A 21,246-nucleotide genomic window follows, 5' to 3' on the forward strand; every position below is an offset into this window, starting at 1 on the left:
AGAAAGCTAAGAGTAGAGAGAGTCAGAGAGTGTCTGAAAGTGAGGAAGAGAGAAGATAAGATTGAGAAAGTTTGAAAGTGTTTATAAGAAAGGAGAAATAGAAGAGAGAAAGAAAATAAAATATTTTTTTTTTTAGTTTTACATCCTTGCTATAGTGATTCCTATATATAGGATTTCACTGTTCATAGTCGCTAAAAGATTTAAACACCCAAGTAAAGCTCTTTTTAGTGTGTTTGTTACTAAAATAGCAAATTCAGGGATTTTACATCCCCATTGCTAATGCTTTCAGTAAGTGCTTTTGTCTGTTTGGTTAAATAAAATTTCAGACAAATTTTAGATACAAAATTACAACTTCCTTAAAAAAAGAACATTATTACATATTTTGAAAATCTAACCGTTGGATTCCATCATGCTTTTAATATATATGTCAAATTTTGTGCTAATTGTATATTATATATGCTTATATTTTATACATTTTTTTAGGGGAAAACATAATGCATTTCATTAAGAAAAACTAGCCATGTCAACATGGACAACATAAAGAAAACGTGGTAGCAAATTTTATGCATAATATTAAAGTGTAAAAACTTGCAATTTAAACAATTTATTAATGACATAACTATTGATCTTTAATTTTCTAAAATTTTTGCAAGCATGAAGAGTTATTAGAAGAAAATATAATCTAATAATAAATTTATCAAAATTTACTTCTAATAAAAAAATATTAAGTAAAATTGTAGCATAATTTTATAGTTTTTTTTTTTTTTTTTTTTTAAGGAACAGCATAGTTTTATAGTTAAAATTTCCCGTTTGTACTAAAACAAATAAAGATAAAAAAGCACACACACGGACAAAACAAAGCAAGGGAAAAGGGCAAAAGGGGAAAATAAAAAGGTCTGGCCCGAGCGATATAAGAAGAAGAAAGAGAAAAAGAAGAAGACAAGGGAGGAGATCGATCGGCGTGAGAAGAAGAAGAAGAAGAAGAAGAGGGAGGAAATCGACCGGCGCGAGAGGTGCGTTTCAGGTTTTCAGCTCTTACGTTTTTGAATTTTATACGCAAGTAAAGATTTGGAGGAGTCGTGGCAAAGAGATAGTGTTTTTATATTTTGCGAGGCCTCTGGGTTATGGATTTCAATTACATTGTTAAATTGGTTGAGACTTTAAAAAGATACACTTTTTTTTTACTTACTATGGAGGTAATTTTATTTTTGTGACCATCATGTGGCTTCTATTATGTGCTTTGTATGTTTTTTTTTTTACGTGGAATAGTTTCATAGGTTTTGAGTTGTTGGTTTTGTCATGTGCTTGAGTTCATAATAAGGCTATGGATTTTGGGTCATGACAATTTTGTTGAGATTTTTTATGCTTATTTGATAGGAAAAAAAATACTTGGGGTTTTAGGGATTGATAGTTAAGAGTAGTAAGAGTTTGACTTAAGGTTGTAAGGAAGAAGGAAATTATAGTGTTTAGGATGTGAATGATCTGCACTCGTGAACAGTAGCACAAGAAAGAGAAATGAAGAAAAGAACATATTTTTGCCTCCTGAGGATAAGCTACTTAGCCCATCAAGGGTGAAAAGCCGCTGGATTATCCGGAAACTGGTTCTGGCGGGTGGGGTCAGTTGCCCGTAGGAGTTTGATTAATAGTGAGGATTGTTGTACAATATGTTTTGTAACGTGCAACTAATCTAAGTAAAGCTAATTGGAGTGAAGTTCTCCTACATCATCCAAAAAAAAACATTTTTTTTTTATGGGTAATAAAACTTTTATTCAAGAAACTGAAAATTTTCACTATGGTGAACATTCTGAAGAAGAAACAAATACAACAAGTTCAAGAACTTAAGCTAACACTGTGTAAGAATTCATAAATGAAATACAACTCGGAAAACCCCCAAATACAAGCCCACTGAAACAAAGTACCGAAGAGAAGTGATTTTAAGAGGAAATGAAGAAAAGAACATAAAAAGACACAAGGAATGTTTCTTGTACTAGTGATATTACTAGTTAAGTAAAAAATTCTGTTAAGGTAATGATTGATAAAGACTTAACTCGGACTCAATAAAAAAGAAAAAGCTAAGATACTTAGGATTTCCTATAAAATTACCTAAGATACCCTATAATTCCTGCAACCCCCTTCAAATGAAGGAATTTGGGCCTTGACAGATCAAGCAGCTTGGATGGAGGAATTGGTTTGGTAAGCATTCTTCAGACATTTGGAATTTTAGTACTACCATGTTTGATGTGGTTAATGTGGAAGGAACGCAACTCTCAAACATTTAAAGACACTAAGAGAGATCCCTAGATCAATTAAAATGCTTATTGATTCATTCCTTGTTTAGTTGGTCTCGGGTTTGGGGTTTCACATGCTGAACTTCAATTTTTTACTTTCAAAATTCTCTTAAGAGTTTCGGTTTGATTCTACTTTGTGTTCCATCCTCATGAACATGAAGTAATTTCTCTTTTTCAATAGAACTTCTTTATTTACTCATCAAAAATAAATAAAAACCGGAATCAGAAATTGTTTTAACCTAGGAGAGACTTATAACTAGACTTTAAACCACATGACTTTTTACTTCAATTGGACTTCGCATGTGGATCCCATAAAATAAATCTTGAATAGTCGCATTTGCGTAATAACAAATTAATCTTCCTTCCATTGTTGCATCAATATGACTTACTAATAAATGCATTTTATTCACTCTGATAGATTTTCTGCTCTGAATTGTAGATTGTTATGTTGGGGAAGACTAATGGTGTAATATCCTAGCTCTGTGATTCATGAGACATAGGATACCCTCTACATGCATGCACATGTAAACTGCCATTATATGTCAATGACAGAGCAACATTGCCAGTTAACATTCATTTACCTCATGTAAAGTTTTGGCATGATATAATGTTCCGTTTTAAAAGTTCAGGTCTGATGGGATTGCCAATGATTTACCTTTCTTTTGTGCATTTAGAGACACCTGGATTATTTGACATTAATGATCAAAATGTACATCTGAGCATAGGGAATCATCAATGTTGGCCTCCTTTTGCCAAACTTAGTGAAGTCTTTTTCTTTCCCAATTTTCTGCGGTTTATGTTTGATTGGATGTGTGCCCTAGGCAGCATCCCTTTGATGTCTTTTGTAGATTTTATTGAATTCCTTTCTTTCTGATTTGTATTCTTTGAAAAGGGTCTGTTCATATCTATTTATGTGACATTCCCTTTTCCTTTTCTAATAAGATTTTTTACTTATAAAAAAAGGGTCGATTTCTTTCCCAATTACTCCTTGTAATGGTCACTACTCATTGCAAAGTTTCCTATGCATTTTGTGGGCTTGACTCTTGAGTCTTGAGGGCAGCTGTTTAATGTTCATTTTTCACTCTCTATATAATATGAGCTAAATTCCTAATGAAAGAATTCATAGCTGACAACAACATAATGAAAAGCTTGCATTATATGTTTCTAATACAACACAATCACTTGCTTGAATGTTTTCAGGTGCCTTTTGTGGGAGTTGCTTTGTTATGGGTGAGTTTTCAATTCAGATTAGCAGCGACCTTCTTAATCGGCTTTCTGATGACACTGAAAAGTTGAAGAAGAAAACTAAAAAATCTAAAAAAGCTAAGGTACCCCGAGAGCCTAGACAGCCCTCAGCTAAGGTAGATCAGAAGCAGATTTCTGATGAATCTGAAACATTTAAGGGGGCTGCTACTACAGGATGGCCACTGCAGACTCCATTATTTGTACCTGTAAACACTCCTGCACAATCTGCCTACACAGAGTTGGATGCAATTCGATCTGTCCTTCAAGATGGTGAGAGGGTTCTGGACAGGTTGCAGAAGCAGGAGGAAAATATGGTGCAGGAAGTAACACAAAGAGCCAAGGATCTCCGAGAAAAGGAGTTCAAGCTTCCATACCAGAAGCCTATGCCTTGCTTGGCTGAGAATAATGCTTGGTTGGAATGCTACAAGGAACATGCAAAAGACATCCTGAAATGTTCTCCTCTAGTTAAAAGCTTCGAAGATTGTATTCGCCGAGCTAGGCAGAACGTGAGTTCAGAAATGAAGTAGACATTCCTAGAAGAAATTTTTTCTGTTCACATACATGAGTGCAAGCTAATGTCCGGTTTAAGTGACACCTAGATTTTTGTGGTACAAATAATCACACACTCATCGATATCTCCATTAATGGATTGCATGGTTTTTTTTTTTTTTTTTTTTTTTTTTTTTAATTTTTAATAATAATATTAAAGAGTCATTAACAATTTTGTCAAATCTATTTCTCCTCATTTCTAAACTGTGTTATTGTTCATAAGCATAAGGTGACATGTTCACTGGAGGTCGACCTTTATTTAGACCAAGATGATGTGAAAAATGTTTCATTAGAGGTCTATCTATTTTAACTTAAGCCATCCATGATATGACTGTCATTAAATCTTTATCAGCAATTGTTTATTTCATTATATGCTATTATTCTCTAATCAGATATACCTTAATTCTTTGAATCTAATAGACAATTATTCGTCTGCCATTATCTTCAAGAAAAGATTTCTTCTGAACTCATATATCTTTTTTTCTGTTTTATTATGTGTCAGATTATTCTTGTGATTCAACATCTCATGTATTGGCTTCTCAAAAAAAAAAAAAAAAAAAAACTCTTGTTTTGAACTGCTATGCCTTCTTCTTCATTTTTTTGGAATCAGTGTGGGGATGGGTCTTAAAAGCACCAGCCCCGGGTGCTACTTTTTTTGGTAGCAAGTAAAAAAATTGTTGTTATAGAGGGATCCTGTGCTAAGAATTTAATTCCACTGGAATTTTGTCAAAATGTCAGCTAAAGTTTCTATATTCAGCTATCTCAGCGAAGTGTTTTTAAATTCTTATTAATTTCTGTCATTATTTGCTTCATGATGAGAAGAAGGCTGAAATATGGGCCGTGAAAGGAACAAAAATTAGGTTAAGTCAAAGGTAATGGTAATCTGTAGCTTCACAATTTCTTGAAAGTATGGATTGCATCACCGAATGCATAATGCCATTTGATAGTTGATACTAGATGGTAGTACTAATATAGAAGCATTAACCTTGTTCATAATGTCAAACGAGACTATGTGAGGCTAGATTGATTTAGTGGTGTCCTCAGGAAGTGGGTTCTCATGAATTGTTGTGCTTATGAACCCCAGCCATTAGTTAGAAAAATTAAAATGGGAGATGGCTGTGAGTGATACTTTGAGAGTCAAGTATACTTTCAAGATCCTTTATTTTTTTTTTTTTGTTTATAAAAAAGAGTATACTTTCTAGTTTCTAGTTTGAAATTATGCTTATATCTCACCTTGGTCTTCCTTCTTTCTTTTACTAAGCAAAAAATAAATAGAAAGTTGAAAACTAGGAAAAAATAAATAGAAAGTTAAGAAAGTAGAGCAAAAGTGATTGTCATGTACCCAAGTTGAACCGAGTATTAAAAACTCAAGTTATTCATTAAATTTTGTCTTTTTAGTTACAATTAGAACTTTATTCATTTTATTTTTTAAATTTAATAAACTCTTCCTAACAAGTAACAAGTGTTAAATAAAGTAATGGAAACAAAATTGTCAAAGAAAAAAAAAAAGAATCTCATGAAGGTGTTCATTTGGGAATTGTTTATTTCCTATAACTTATTTGTATAATACGAGACAAAAAGCTAAAAACTAGTTTGTTTCAAAAGGCTAGAAGTAAAATTATTTGAAGTAAAAAAAAACAAAACAAAAAGTAGTGTGGAATCCTATAAATAATAGATAATTTAAGCAAAATGCCAACTTATAATTTGGTTTCTAAGTCCACACTGTACTCATTATATCATCTTTTTTTTTTTTTTTTTTTTTTTTTTCTAGGTAATTGTTTATGCGGGTGCAGGAGCTCGAACTCCTGAGCTAAAGGTCACCATGGAGACCGGGTACCACTTGGGCCAAGAGGCCCGGTTACTCATTATATCATCTATTAGTGCATATTTGGTTCATCTTCTCGAACACAAATGCGTTTTTTAACTCCTATCATTATTATTATTATTTTATCTTTTTGTGTTTCGTGAGCATTTGAAATGGTGCGTTTTGGGTATAATTTAATTTCGTAGTTCAAAATTTTGATAATTCAAAATTTCAGATACATTGTGTGGGTATTGCATTATTCCGAATGACTAATTATTTAACTAATTTATTTATCTAAAAAAATATATATATTCCGAGTGGTTGATGACTCGATGTGAGAACATAAAGCCCACGCACGGATGAGGTCATGTGAAATAGAATAGTAGACAATTTCCATGCCTCCACCTACAGTCCTCGGACAGGCTAACAAGCAGCACAAATTTATCACCGTGTTTTCCCATTTCCTTAGCTCCTTTCCTTCCTCCAAATCTCTGATCTTAAAATTTGCCCAGATTTCAATAACTCCAACCTTTTCTCTCTCCACTCTTAAATCCTGACAACAACAATTTCTTCCTCATATCCCTCTCAAACTAGGTAATCTCTCTCTAATAATTTCAACCACAAATTATGGCCTTTTTGCCAACTAGCATAATTTTAGGGCAAAAAAAAAAAAGGAGAAACGCATCTTGGCAAACTTAGACTATGTTTGGTAACAATTTTTATTTTCTATTTTCAAAAACTTGTTTTTGGGAATATGAAGAAAAAACAATTTTCTTGTATTTTTAAAATCAAAAACATGTTTGGTTAGTTGAAATTTATAATATAGTTTTTTGAAAAAAAAAATAGAAAATACTAAAATAAGTTGTTACTAGGATTTGAATTCTAATACTAACTCATTAAATGAGACAGATTCATTAAATTAAATGCGTGCTTTCATTGACTTTTGAAAATTAGAAACTGAAAACAGCATTTTGCATGTTTTCAGTTTCTTTCACAAATTGAGTTTTGAGACAGTTTTTGTTTTTTATTCATTTTGAGTTGCCAAACAAGCTTTTTAGTCTCAAAAATAGAAAATTATTTTTTGAAACAAAAAATAAGGGAAAAAACAGTTACCAAACATACTCTTAATTAGTTATGTAGAACTTTTTTAGAACTTGAGTTTGTCGAACTCGAGTTCTAAGTAAAATTATGCTATTTGGCAAAATTCACTTCAATAACTCCAACCTTTTCTCTCTCCACTCTCAAATCCTGGCAACAACAATTTCTTTGTCATATCCCTCTCAAACTAGGTAATCTCTCTCTCTCTAATAATTTCAACCACAAATTATGGCCTTTTTGCCGAATAGCATAATTTTAGAAAAAAAAAAAAAAAAAAAAAAGGAGAAATGCATCTTGGCAAACTTATTTAGTTATGTAGAACTTTTTTGGAACTTGAGTTTGTCAAACTCAAGTTCTAAGTGAAATTATGCTATTTGGCAAAATTCACCTACAAATTATAGTTTAACTTTCTTTTTTCTTGGCTTAAAAAAAAAAAACTTTCCTTTTTCTTTAATTTGATGAGCTTTTATGTTTGAGCTTATTAATAACACTACCTCATTTCTGATTTGTTTCCTATTTTTTGGGTGGTTTGTTAGGCCGTTGATGATTTATATATTTGGCTACGAATGTAATAATGCTAACATGTTAGTGATAGTTTAACTTAGATATGTACACTAGTATGTCAATCAAGTACTTACTACTCATATGATCAAAAAATGTGGATTCTCAAAATAAATAAATAAATAAAAAGTTGACAAAAAATTGTAGTAACTTAGAATTGAGAGTTGTAGTAAAGAGTCTTGTAGCTCAACTAGTTGACACCTCTAAAGTTTTTAACGGTTTCATATAGGGTTCAAATCTCATCTCCTCATTGTAACTATCGAATTATCAAAAAAAAAAAAAAATCGATAATTTTATTTATAGTGAGAATATACGGGGGAACTTATCAAGGAATTAAAAAAAAATTAAAGAAAGAAGACGATAAGGAACCCAATTTGAGGGGTGGAACCTCTTGCTAGTTGCTAGCTAAGACCATATAGGGTCCGTTTGGATTGAGCTTATTTTTGCTGAAACTGAAAATTGAAACTGAAAATACTGTAGCAAAATAATTTTTAAATATGTAAATAGTATCATGAGACCCATTTTTAATGAAAAAGTTACTGAAAAGTGAAATTTGTGGGTCTATAAACAGTACACGAATGCACTGTTCACAGTGGACTTGGTCAAATAGTGCGGCTGAAAGATTAAAAAAAAAAAAAAAAAACTGGAAAACGCAACAAGGCATTCAGCCACTTTCAGCAATCCAAACGCCCTCAGCATTTGCAATACTTTATGGAGTTACTTTTCTTTCCCTTGATCGTATTTCCATATTTATGTTATAGCTGCATGTTACAATTATCGAAGTGTGCGAGTTTCTTAAGCATTATAATAATTGAAATTCTCTTCTTCAAACATATGTTTCTGTGTGTTAGTCTTTGTGCTTTGTGAGCACTCAAGGGCAAAACAGAGAATCTAACTGAATTTCTTACTTTCAAAGACAATGGCTCGAGGAAGAGATGCATGTTGGGAAAATTGCGTGCTTGTTGATGCAACCAGACGGAAGGTTAGGATGAAGTTTCACTTGGCTCAAATAAAGAACAGAGATATAGTCCCCTGTACAGAAACATAAGGTCAAGAAAATAGCCCTTCCATGGATATTTAGTGGACAGAATGGAAGCACCTGTCCATCTTTGTTATCTCCATGCCCTTAACGAGTGGACAGCCTACAGGCTACAGTAGATGATGCTCAAAAGCAAAAGCAGGATGATGCTGACAAAAGAATTGCTGTTTTTTTCTTCCACAATTCTATTCCTTTCGGTGCTGCTAAATCCATGTATTATCAGGATATGGTAAATGCCATAGCAGAGTGTGGGGTTGGCTACAATGCTCAGTTAGGAAACAAAGCAATGTAATTTATTTCTTATATTGTATCCAGGGCTAAAGCATTAAAATTGTAGTCAATTGACACACATATCAAATATCAATAATACAAAAGTACCTTTTTACAAAAAAAAAAAAAAAAAAAAAGAAGAAGAAAAGTTTTCTTATTTTCCCTCGTACTTAAATAAGTGGCGATTCCACATAAAATCCTTGATTCAGGGGCAAATACAGTTTTACAGTGAACTTGATATTTTGAGCATCACGATCCCATCCGTTTGTGCGGGTTAGGCTCAATTTGAGAAAAATTGGTGGGCCGGGTTGCAATTACTCACAATATGTACATACTTTTACCCAATTTCCATGACTTATCAAGATTTTAAAACCTTAATCCTTGACGGTAATAGATATGATACAAATTTTAATTTTTTATGAATCAATAACTATGAATTTTTTCCCTGTTTATGAATCAATGATGTGGAGCCTAAGCTTTTGATTTAATCTGATTGTCACAACTAATTTTGTAATGAATGGAAAGTAAATAATTCACTAAGAGATTTGAATAGGAGAATAAATTGAATAATATGGGTTTGTTATTGATAAAATATGTAGCTCTATTCTTGTCGAGGATACATCCAAAGGCAGACACAAAGAGCACGTTTGGTTTGTCAGTTTAAACATTAGTGTTCAGTGTTTAAACACTGAACACTAGTGTCCAAAAACAAAAAAAGGCGTTTGGTATGCCATTCCTGTTCAGGCGTTTGGAAAACATTGTTCAAAAATCAGTGTTCAAAATGATGGTTTTTGAAATCATCTCCGGCCTGTTTTTAAACAACAAAAATTAGTGTTCAGTGGTAGTTGTGTAATTATCTTGAACACTGTATGGCCCACTTGCTCAAACATCAAAAGCTGTATTGTCTCCTCAATCTCACCCACATAGTCCCACTGGCATTAAAAAAATGTTTTTTGAATAAACAAAATGTTTATTTTGGTCAAAGGTGTCAGTTTTTTTTTTTAAATCAAACACACATACCAAACACATTTTTATGTTTTTTGAACACTAAAACATGTTATTTAAACCATGATACCAAACATATTTTTTGTTTTATAAACATTAAAAATACGTTTTTCAACAATATTTTTTAAACTACAATTTTCACATCTTTTTAAATAACAATTTTTGAACTCCATGACCAAACGGGCCCAAATTCTTTAAACTCTTTTACTCTAATATTTTCACATGCCCCCTTTAAGTGTGTGTGAAGGCTCTATTTATACTAAAGGGCCTTCTTCTCAGTAGAAGGCGGTCACGATAAGGATTAGAAGATACTTGTCCTATCAAATATCTCCTCCCCCATTTTGATGATGAAAATGGACTTTTGGGATGTGAAGTACCATTTAGGTCGATCATTCAGTAATAAATGCGGTTTATGTCAGGTGGAAACACCTAATTAATGCAGAGGTGATTGTTGTTTGGTTTAGGAGTTACCTTCCCAAGTTCCTTGGACATCTTTGATGAGTTTGGGCTTGCTACCTTCCCAGAACTCCTTGGTTGACGTTTTCCGAGGGGTTATATCTTATCGGTGTCAATCAGAGGACGTGGGGTCACTTCCTTGGTTGGGCCCTTGGTCCATTTACCAGGTCTAGGACCTTTTTCCCAGTGTATCTGGATTTAACCTATTCTCTCGATTCACCTTATCTCTCAATGGGCTTCTAGTCCATGGCCCGTGGAGCCCTACTAGAAGACCACCCCCTACAAATGACTATGGATTATAATATTCATAATGGACCACAATATTTGCGGATTTTGCAAAATACTAGAATGTCCACCTTAATATTATAGAATATGATTTTAGAGTGTTTTCGGGTGGGGGGATTGTTGTTAAATTTTTGAATTTGGCCTTGGCCCTTGGGAGTTGAGGGTTGGTACTTCGAAGCGAGAAACTATGCTTAGGCATAACAATTGGCAATCGTGCTCGAGCTGAGTTATGGGTAAATAGTTTAGTTTAACATGTGATGTGTTTACTAGTTTTCTCTTAGAAAAAAAAGTGTTTATTAGTCAATTTAGTGTCAGTTTGGGAATAACTTATTTAGTTTTAATTATTTTTTTTTCCTAAAAGTTTGCTAAAGTATACTTATATGGTAATATTATGAAAAAAGTGAGAAGAAAAAGATAAAAAATGAAAATTTTAAAAGCTCGACATAAAAGTTAAAAGTTAATGCTAAAAACCGATGCCAAACAGAGCTGAATTTGACAGGGTAACCTAAGTGGAAAAAAAAAACTTATATTATCTTTTGAGTTGTGTTAACGGGCACCGTAAGGTGTCTGTTAACAACAACTTTTGACTTTTTTTAGTACATTTTTTTGTCTTTTTCTGCAGTTTTATGTCATTTTTTTCCAGTGTAAGACCAACTTTATAGAAAGAAAAAAATATTAAAATAACCAAAAACACTAGTTTTATGTCATTTTCTTTTATTTATTTAATTTTTTTATTAAATAGGACCTATTTTAATACAACCTTAACAAGCACCAAGCCGTGCTTGTTAACGTTTGCCTTATCTTTTTTTTTTCTTTTTTTTTAAGGAACAAAAACATGTCGGTCTAGAAGCCCAATTCATCACTGCGCCAAGGGCCCAATAAAGCTCACCTCCGTCTTTTTGAGTTATCCATCCGAACAAAACCCAACAAAGCTAAAACCCTAAGAAAAACGTTCTCTGCTCTCCCATTGAGAAAGATTGCGGCCACTGAAATCTCTAGCTTCCAGGTACTCTCTCTCTCTCTCGCTCTCGCTATCTTAGTATTCGGAGAATTTGGATCGTACATATGTGTGTGTAAAGTGATTGTTTTTTGTTTTGCTGAGTATTTTTATAGAACCGTTGGTTTGAAACGATTTATGGATTGCTGATATACGTGTTGGTTGCAAAATTGATTGAATATCTTAGTGTTTTGGTTTAAATTTGGATCTGGGTTTGGCTTGGTTAGTGTGGATTCGATGTAAAAATTAAAAATTTGTGAAATTTTTTTGGGGTTGGAGAGTGGGGATAGATTTGTGTGGTGGTGAGTGAGGAACTGTTTGATTTGGCATGTTGAGGGTATTTGGTTTTGTTCTGGTGAAAGATCGGGGCTGACCCGGAATTGGGTTAATTGGTAATTTGGATGGTATTGTTGTGTTGGATGTGAATTGTATGAGAGAGTGTAGGAAATACGTTGATGGTTTCGGTTGAAAGTTGTGATTTTTGAAAGAGGAAAAGACACCGATTTGGCCGAAAAATTTGGTGTGTGTGTGCATGTGTGTAGTTTTTAAACTTTGAAGAAGAAAAAAGACAACTATGTATGAAAAATTCTGATGCTTCTGGTTGAAATTTGTAATTTTTGAAGAAGAAAAAGGAATTGGATTTAGGTATGTAATGTGGTGTGTGTGCGTGTGAGGATATATGTAAAATTCTGATGCTTAAGTTATTATTTAAAAAATAAAAATAAAAACTGTATGCATGCTTTAGGTCAATTTTTATTTTTTATTATATTATATTTGAAAATAAAGAGCCATTCACCCATCCCTTTTGCTATGAAACGCGCACACACACACACACACACACACACACACACACACACACACACACACACACACACACACACACACACACACACACATACACATACACATACACAAATGTATAGGTTAGAAATAAGAAAAATATACTTTTGCTGGCATCATGAGTCATGACTCTTTGGTTGGTACAGAAGGACGTTTAGACTAAGTGCAGGCTTTTAGCTTTTGGTGATTTCTTATTACAATTGTAGAAATGATGAAAATCTTCACTCTTTTTTTTGGAGCTTTGATATTTAGTTTATGATGTGATACCGTGCTTCTATGCACTTGCCTTTGAGTTTGGGTCTGCTGGTAGATAAATAAATTTAGATTTTACTTTCCTTTTTATCTTTTTTTTTTTGCTCCCGAAAACTTGATTTATATTCATCTTTCTTTCAGGTGATTGCTGATTTGATATTGTGATGATATGACGACTTTTGCCAAACCAGAGAATGCTTTAAAGCGAGCTGAAGGTGACTTGAAATCTTTTACCTCTCTTTTTAAGTGTTGATACCATTTTTTTTTCTTTAAAAAATGGATGCTATCATGATGTGCAAGCGTTGCATGTATCTGCCTGGAACTTGGATTGAGTAAAAAATTTCTCTTCATCTTTCTTTGCATTACTCTCTTTAACAAGTTGAGTTTAACATTCAACCCAAAATAAATCCCCTTAGCTGGTTTCAGCTTAAGTTGTCTGAAAAATAATGTTGAATGCTGACCGTGTGTCAGTAATATTTTTTTTGGTGGTGGGTGTGAGGAGGGTGTGAAATTTTTGTTGTTAAACACTGTGGGTTGATCAATTTCAAATGCTATGTTGCTGATGTATGTTATACAAATGGGAAAGATATCATGTAAAGTAGGAGAATGCATATTGGCTTTATGCTTTCAGCATTTTTATCACATGTATTGTTGTCAATACTTTAAAAAATACTGTCATACTTATGTCGCTTCTGTCTTGATCCTGTGTGAGATATTTGGACTGACTTTTGTTATCCATGGATGCAGAGCTGATAAATGTTGGGCAGAAACAAAATGCCTTGCAAGCCCTTCATGACCTTATAACATCAAGGAGGTATCGAGCATGGCAAAAGACACTTGAAAGGATTATGTTTAAATATGTAGAGCTCTGTGTTGACATGCGGAGGGGTAGGTTTGCCAAGGATGGTCTGATTCAATACCGCATTGTGTGTCAGCAAGTCAATGTTAATTCTTTGGAGGAGGTGATAAAACACTTCATGCACCTGTCCACTGAGAAAGCTGAGCAGGCTCGTAGTCAGGCAGAAGCCCTAGAAGAAGCTCTAGATGTAGATGACCTAGAAGCAGATAAAAGGCCAGAAGATTTGATGCTAAGTTATGTCAGTGGAGAGAAGGGAAAGGATAGGTCTGATCGCGAACTTGTTACCCCTTGGTTCAAGTTTTTGTGGGAGACCTATAGAACAGTGCTTGAAATCTTACGTAACAACTCAAAGTTGGAAGCACTTTACGCGGTAGTTCCTGCCTCAAACAGAATTTCTCTTAAAGCTTTATTTCACTCATATAAATATTCATGTGTGAATTTTGGCATGGTATTATCATTGAATTTAATAATTCAATAATATGATAGATGTCCTTTAGAATTATGTTAATTGTTGGGATTCTATAGCATTTTACTTCTGGCATAGAAGATTTGAGTTTCTTGTAGTTTATCCATGGGTACTTTGTCTTAATGACCGAGCAAGAGGGAGTAGTATAGACTCTAGTAGGTCCCACCTCAAACAGAATTTCTTTTGGCATGGTGTTGTCAACGAATTTAAGAAATTCAATAGTGTGATAGTTTTATTTATATTTGTGATAATGTTTTTTTTTGGGGGGGGGATTCTTTAGCATTTATATATGGTTTAGAAGATTTTTGTTTCTTGTAGTTTATCCATGGGTAACTTTGGGGGTGTTTGGTAGTGTATTTTGAACAACAATTTTCAGTGTTTAAACAACATTACACGTATTTCTACACACTTTTTCACCAACACGTATTTCCAAAAAATACAAACAACATTACTAGAACAACATTATCAAACGGGCCCTTTGTCTGAATGACTAATCAAGAAGGAGTAGTCTAGATGTATTTGAAAGCCTGTTCTTGTGGGAATTTGCCAAATTAACACTGCAGACGGTAGTATATTATTTTAGAATTTGTTCCCCTTATTTCTCTCTTTTCTTTCTTGAACACTGCCAGACAATAATATATTATGTTATGGTTAAATTTTAAATAATTTGAGGGTTTCTTTGCTTCCCATTGATAAATTTATTCAGATATATTTTGGACTTATATTTGTGCTATTGCACAATAAATCAATATTTTTTATTTTTTAAAACTTTTCTTCTTCTTGCATCTTTCTCTTGGAAACAATTTATACATTGCTTTTCAAAAACACTTGCTTTAACTTGTTCTGGCATGCCTGGGCTTTTTACCTAGGCTCCATGAGGCCTCTGCCCCAAAGTGCACCTATGAGCTTTTAGGTCTTTATTTTGCCAGACTCTACTAGATTTCTCAGGCATGATATTTTTGTTTGTAATTTGTTGGCAGATGAAAAGTATTGGGTAAAAAAAAAAGTGATGTTGACTTTCTGTTCCTCTCAATATATTTTATTCTTATACCAGGTCTTCTCTCATATTCTTATTGGACGGTGGGTTGTCCATCACTAAACTACTGCCATATTTATTACTATGAATGAGCATTACATACATTCATTGTTGAGTGTGGTTTTATGGTTTGTGTCATGAACATTACATGCCATATTGATGTAAAAAAAATACGCGTCTTATTAATGGAAAAAGAGATGTTATCTTAGAGTTTTCAAATGTGGTCTGTAGATGACAGCACACCGGGCTTTCCAGTTTTGCAAGCAATACAAACGGACAACAGAGTTTCGTAGGTTGTGTGAAATTATCAGGAATCATCTATCTAATCTTAACAAATACAGAGACCAAAGGGACCGGCCTGACCTGTCTGCACCTGAGAGCTTGCAGCTGTATCTTGATACAAGATTTGAACAGCTAAAGATTGCTACTGAACTTGAACTGTGGCAGGTATCTGTTATTTTTCTGTTTGTATTTCTGTATTTTTAGAGGGGAGACAATAATTCATGCACAAAATTGTCAATTTGTATTTTGTGATGGGCACGTCTTATCTCTCTCACAATATTGTCATTTTGTTTGCTGCAGGAAGCTTTTCGTTCTGTGGAAGATATTCATGGATTGATGTGCATGGTTAAGAAAACCCCCAAGTCATCTTTAATGGTGGTTTATTATGCCAAGCTAACAGAAATTTTCTGGATCTCATCTAGCCATCTATATCATGCTTATGCGTGGTTGAAGCTTTTTACCCTTCAGAAAAGCTTCAATAAGAATTTAAGTCAGAAGGATTTGCAATTGATAGCATCATCTGTTGTATTGGCTGCACTCTCAGTGCCGCCCTATACTCACAGACGCGGTTCATCCCATTTGGAACTTCAAAATGAGAAGGAACGCAACTTGAGGATGGCTAATCTTATAGGATTCAATCTTGATCCTAAAGTTGATGGTGGAGAAGTGGTAATCTGATTTGTTCCATTGAATTTGCTTTCATTTGATATCTATTATCAACATTTTCTCATCCTGACAATGTACTCTTTGCAGCTATCACGGTCAAACATTCTCTCAGAACTGGTAAGCTCGAAATAATTGCTTTACTGAGGTGTAGTTTTGTTTGGTGTTATTTATTGTTTCTCTCGATTATGGTCTTCTTATGCATGTTCAAAATGCTTAATTGTCCAAGACCTTTGATTTCTTTAGTTTATGGAATCAACTTCTTTAGTTATGTAATTTATTAGGTGATAGATTTGTATTTTCTAAATTGCCAGCCGAACATGTAGATTATCTTTTTATTCCATATTCTACTCACCTATATCCTGATTATTTTTTTGTGCTATCATCTCCTCAGCCAATCATTATAAATTCCTTGATATTTTAATTTTCTTTTAGAGAAAAAACAATGTCTATATATGTTGTCATTAATGTTTGAAGAATAGGTATTGATAAGTTATTTTTCATGGTTACAATCATAAGTATCTAGACAGATCTGTCACTATTGACATATGAAATTTTGGAATATCTTGTTTGAGTTATTGAAATGCATCTGTCGTGCATGTGTTGGTACGTTTTATAAGATATCTTGGATGAATATTCTGTACATGATGGTTTGCTTTCAATATTTCTGATTTTGCTGATGATTTCAGGTGTTGAAAGGTGTATTGAGCTGTGCTACTCAGGAAGTAAAAGATCTTTATCATCTACTGGAGCATGAGTTTCTCCCTTTGGATCTTGCATCAAAGATACAGCCCTTGTTGGTTAAAATTTCAAAGCTTGGGGGTAAGCTTTCTTCAGCTTCCTCTGTTCATGAAGTTCAACTGTCTCAATATGCTCCTGCCCTGGAAAAGCTTGCTACCTTGAGGTTGCTTCAGCAGGTGCACTCTTGTGTTTAGTGTCTTGTTGTTTTTATGTGCATTATACCCAACCTCGTGCTCAGAATTTTAGTTTTCCTTTTACTAATTTTTCTCTGGTTTTTCCCCAGGTGTCTCGGGTGTATCAAACACTGAAAATTGAGAGTTTATCTCAGATGATCCCCTTTTTTGATTTTCCCGTTGTTGAGAAGATCTCTGTAGATGCTGTTAAACATAATTTCATAGCTATGAAAGTTGACCATATTAAGGGTGTTGTATTGTTTGGTAATTTGGTAAGTTAACACTTAACAACCAAACTCTGTCTCTGCTAATTTCTTTTCCTGACAACAATATACATTTGCTAATTAACTATATATATATCATTAGAACTTAGAAATATATTTTGGAAAACTCAGATTTTGACTGACCCAAGTATTAGAATCTGATTCTGATGAAATATCTTTTAATATTGTTACTTGGGATATTCATCGAGGAGTTTAAAACAGGTGATAGAATTCTTTCAGCTAAACAGTTCTCTAATCAGCTTGTTTCTTAAGTTTCTGCCATTTGGTTGGGTTCTAATAAACATATTTTAATGCTAATATTGGTAATTGGCACGTGAAATAATTATTTTAGCGTTACCAAGCTCCATCTGATTTGCTTTTTGGGTGATATTTCTTTCGTTCTTGCTGACAAAGGTAGTGTAATAGTTCTGGTTAGAATTTGATTGATCTCATTGGATTTAATCTTGCAGGGCCTTGAATCTGATGGCTTCCAGGATCACTTGACAGTCTTTGCTGGTTCATTAGATAAAGCAAGGACCATGATTTATCCACCTGTAAAGAAGGCATCAAAGCTAGGAGAAATGTTGCCTGGTTTGGCGGATCTTGTGGATAAGGAACACAAGAGACTTCTTGCTCGAAAATCAATCATTGAGAAAAGGAAGGAAGAGCAAGAACTTCTACTTTTGGAAATGGTACATCAAAACTGCTATCTGAGATGGTGTGTTTAATTTGAATCATTTTTCCAAATCTGAAAATGAGTTAAATTTTTGTTAAATTTTGTGTGCTTCCAAGGAACGAAATGCAGAGTTGAAAAGGAGAAAGCAACAGCAGATTGCTGAAGAGGAAGAGAAGAAGAGGCTTGCATCTGAGGTTGAAAAGAGGAAGAATCAAATGATCCTTGAGGAAATTAGAGACAAGGAGCTTGAGCAAGCAAAAGCTCTACTTGAGGATGTTGGAAAGCAGCGCAAGAAGAAGATAAAGAAGTCATTTTTAGACGGAGTGAGTTAAAATTTGGTCTCATGTTATCTGTATGTGGCTGGTATGAGCATATGTTAATGATTGTATGTGTACACAGGAAAATGTTACAAAGCAAGCTATAATGGAGATGGCCCTGAGTGAACAGCTGAGGGAGAGACAGGAAACAGAGAAGAAATTACTAAAACTAGCTAAAACCATGGATCATTTAGAAAGAGCAAAAAGAGAAGAGGCAGCTCCCTTGATTGAAGCTGCATTTCAGCAGCGTTTGGTGGAAGAGAAGGTGCTTCATGAACGTGAGCAGCAGGTACTTTAATTCTCTCTCTCTCTCTCTCTCTCTCTCTCTCTCTATATATATATATATATATATATATATATATGGGATGGGAATAAAAAATTTCCTCTCCCAAACCCCACAGAAGGGGAGCCTTGTGCATTGTATATAACTTTTATATGTACGAATGTACACATATATGCTTGCACACAGTAGTAGCCTTTATCTCAATAATTTAGTCATTCCTCCACTTCCCAGTCCTTTTGCCCTAGCTGCTTGTAGATATGTACTGTATATGAAGAAGCTGTCTTTTCATTTGTTGTGATATTTTATGTTCCAGGTTGCAATATAAAAGATTGTTGTCCAATATACTCACTTTAATTCTTTGTGCTGCTTTGCAGCTAGAGGTTGAACTTAGCAGGCAGCACCATGATGGGGACCTCAAGGAGAAGAATAGGTTGGCAAGGATGTTGGAGAATAAGGTCAGTTGAGTTTTAACTGATCTGTCTAGTCCTGATATCGGTGGAAATATGCTTTTAGTCTGCTTGCGTGCATGTTCATATCTGGCCTTTGTGTTGGCATGCCATCTTTCTGATAATGTTTTTCAGCATGAGTGACTTTGACGCTCAGTAAAATTCAATATTTATCCTTTCTTGCACAGACAATATTCCAGGAAAAGGTGGTGCAACGTCGGCAATCAGAGTTTGACCGACTTAGGGAGGAGAGAGACAGGCAAATCCAGCAAATGCTTCAGGCCCGTCGGCAGGAGAGGGATGCTATTAGAAAGAAAATATTTTATGTGCGGACTGAGGAGGAAAAACAGAGAAAGCTGCAGGAAGAGGAGGAAGCTCGCAAGCGGGAAGGTAGTTTTTTATACAAAATAATATATATGTTGATGAAAACTTTCTGAGAAGAATTTAAAACTTCTTATGGGAGCGATTTTGCTTCAGAGAAGTCTTAACAGTTACTTTTCATTAATTCAATTGCTGCATTCCCTAATTATTTTCAGGGAATGCTTTCCCTTCGAAAATCCTGAGATTTTCCAAGTAAATACTGTGTTAGATTATTTGGCGCTGAATGATTCTCTAATACTCGAACTGTTAATAGGATTCTCACACTGTCTAGGTTTTTTTTTTTTTTTTTTTTCCTGTGTTTTGAATGTATTTTTAACTGGCATCATCAAACATGCAGAGGCTGAGAGGCAAAGGAAGATAGAAGAGGAACGCAGGGCAAAATTGGACGAGATTGCTGAGAAGCAAAGGCAAAGAGAGCGGGAATTAGAGGAAAAAGAAAGGCAGAGGAGAGAAGCTCTCTTGGGTAGATCAACTGACGGGCCTTCTAGGCCTTCTGAGCCTGTTGGCTCCCACCCATCTGAGCCAGTAGCTACAGCTCCCGCTGCTGCTGCTGCAGCTGCAACGGGTGCTGGTGCTCCACCATCTGCTGGAAAATATGTGCCTAGGTTCCGGAGACCTGAAGTCTCTGCGCAGGCTCCTCCTCCAGAACCAGATCGATGGGGCAGCAGCCGGCCGGATGATCGCACGTCCCAACCTGGTGATAGGTGGCGGAGTGATGACCGCAGGCCCTCTTTTGGTGCTGGTGGTGGCTCAAAGTCCACTTGGTCCTCATCTAGAGTCCCTCCACGTGGCGGTGGATCAGCACGCTGATCATTGAGGATCTTATTTGATTTGCATGAACAAAGGTCAATTTTGATTCCATCAACACATGGACGGTTTATTGCAAGCCAGAGAAAATAATCCCTGTGCTTTATTTTTAGCACCTCCAGACCTGGTTGAGTTGTTTCATCTCTTTGTTTTTACAATGTAGTTATCTTTCCCTCGCTGTTTTCATGTCAAGGCAACCTACTGAAATATTTATTGTAATCTTGAAGCTTCAAACTTGATAGAGTTATCTATTTTAATTATTATTTTCATCCTTATTTTCTTCTCTTTCTTATTGGGTTCATATATCTCTGTATTATTTCATTTTATGTGCCATTGGAAAGAGCGAACTTCTTGTCAGCCATTTCTTGTAATTTTATGAATTTATATGGGGGGAGGGAGATTTGAATCTTGGTTCTCCTCATAAAGGAAGGAGACTAGATAATCAAGTGCCTTTTACTTCCAGCATTAATCTGCTACATGCTTGAACCTTGCGCTATATAATTCAACCTCTAAATCACATAATCCTAATCAATAAGCAAGTTAATGGCACAAATCATAGATACTTGAGGATCATTGTTCCCTCACAATGAGTGGAGATGATAAACTTCTAATTAATGATTCTTCCATCTCTATGCACAAAAAAAAAAAACATTTTTCTTTCCACTTGAGGATCATTTTGTTTCCAACTAGTAAAAAAAAAGGAAAGAAAGAGAGATGGTTCTTTTTCTATTGATGGTCCATTTCGCCTATAGGCTTACTATACGATGGGAGCTGAGCCTTTTTCCTTTTCCCAAAGCCTCCATTATTGGATGATGTAAAGTTGTAAACCCGTCATATGTCAATTGCCTGGTGCTCTTCAACTTATTGTGAATCAATGTTGGGTTATTAATGCATACGTAAAGGATGCAAAAAATGTGGAAAACCAAAATGTCTTTCTTATGTGACTTCTTTCGAATTATTTGACTACAATGTCCACGGAAAATATGTCAGTAAGTACAAATGTACTAGAAAAATTAGAAACAATTCAAGTACTTGAAAAGACCAGTTACATTAAAGCAGTTTTTTTTTTAAAGGTATATACTATAGTTTTGTTGGATAAACAAGATTCGATTTTATTTGTCCCACTCTTTTGGGTTGGTAGAGCATATTTTCATTAATTTATTG

The 21,246-nt window shown here is 34.5% G+C and overlaps 2 protein-coding genes across 3 annotated transcripts; both read left to right on the forward strand.

Annotated features, from left to right (window-relative positions):
• The first annotated feature begins 845 nt into the window (after positions 1 to 845).
• Positions 846 to 4,427, forward strand: LOC126716823 (uncharacterized). Of its 2 annotated transcripts, none has more exons than XM_050417814.1 (2): positions 846 to 1,013; positions 3,489 to 4,427. In XM_050417814.1, the coding sequence occupies exon 2, from the start codon at positions 3,515 to 3,517 to the stop codon at positions 4,058 to 4,060; it is 546 nt and encodes a 181-aa protein (XP_050273771.1). In that variant the 5' UTR covers positions 846 to 1,013; positions 3,489 to 3,514; the 3' UTR covers positions 4,061 to 4,427. The 2 variants fall into 2 exon arrangements, with proteins under 2 accessions (XP_050273771.1, XP_050273772.1); XM_050417815.1 differs by having other exon boundaries at positions 894 to 1,024.
• Positions 4,428 to 11,441: 7,014 nt separating this feature from the next.
• On the forward strand, positions 11,442 to 20,357 carry LOC126716824 (eukaryotic translation initiation factor 3 subunit A-like). The gene is made up of 14 exons (XM_050417816.1): positions 11,442 to 11,606; positions 12,831 to 12,904; positions 13,437 to 13,918; positions 15,282 to 15,497; positions 15,633 to 16,001; positions 16,086 to 16,115; positions 16,685 to 16,912; positions 17,020 to 17,181; positions 17,643 to 17,864; positions 17,965 to 18,171; positions 18,248 to 18,454; positions 18,823 to 18,903; positions 19,083 to 19,284; positions 19,613 to 20,357. The coding sequence occupies exons 2-14, from the start codon at positions 12,859 to 12,861 to the stop codon at positions 20,083 to 20,085; spliced, it is 2,925 nt and encodes a 974-aa protein (XP_050273773.1). The 5' UTR covers positions 11,442 to 11,606; positions 12,831 to 12,858; the 3' UTR covers positions 20,086 to 20,357.
• The last annotated feature ends 889 nt before the right edge of the window (positions 20,358 to 21,246 follow it).

The sequence above is a fragment of the Quercus robur genome, chromosome 3 (genome assembly GCF_932294415.1).
Source record: "Quercus robur chromosome 3, dhQueRobu3.1, whole genome shotgun sequence".
Classification (NCBI taxonomy): Eukaryota; Viridiplantae; Streptophyta; class Magnoliopsida; order Fagales; family Fagaceae; genus Quercus; species Quercus robur.

What these genes read in the sequence shown, in the direction of transcription:
- LOC126716823 (XM_050417814.1), top strand. Translation starts at nt 3,515, where the DNA reads ATGGGTGAGTTTTCAATTCAGATTAGCAGCGACCTTCTTAATCGGCTT.
- LOC126716824 (XM_050417816.1), top strand. Translation starts at nt 12,859, where the DNA reads ATGACGACTTTTGCCAAACCAGAGAATGCTTTAAAGCGAGCTGAAG. An exon ending in AACTTCTACTTTTGGAAATG is followed by an intron (nt 17,865 to 17,964) that starts GTACATCAAAAC and finishes TGTGCTTCCAAG; the next exon opens with GAACGAAATGCAGAGTTGAA. An exon ending in GGAAGCTCGCAAGCGGGAAG is followed by an intron (nt 19,285 to 19,612) that starts GTAGTTTTTTAT and finishes TCAAACATGCAG; the next exon opens with AGGCTGAGAGGCAAAGGAAG.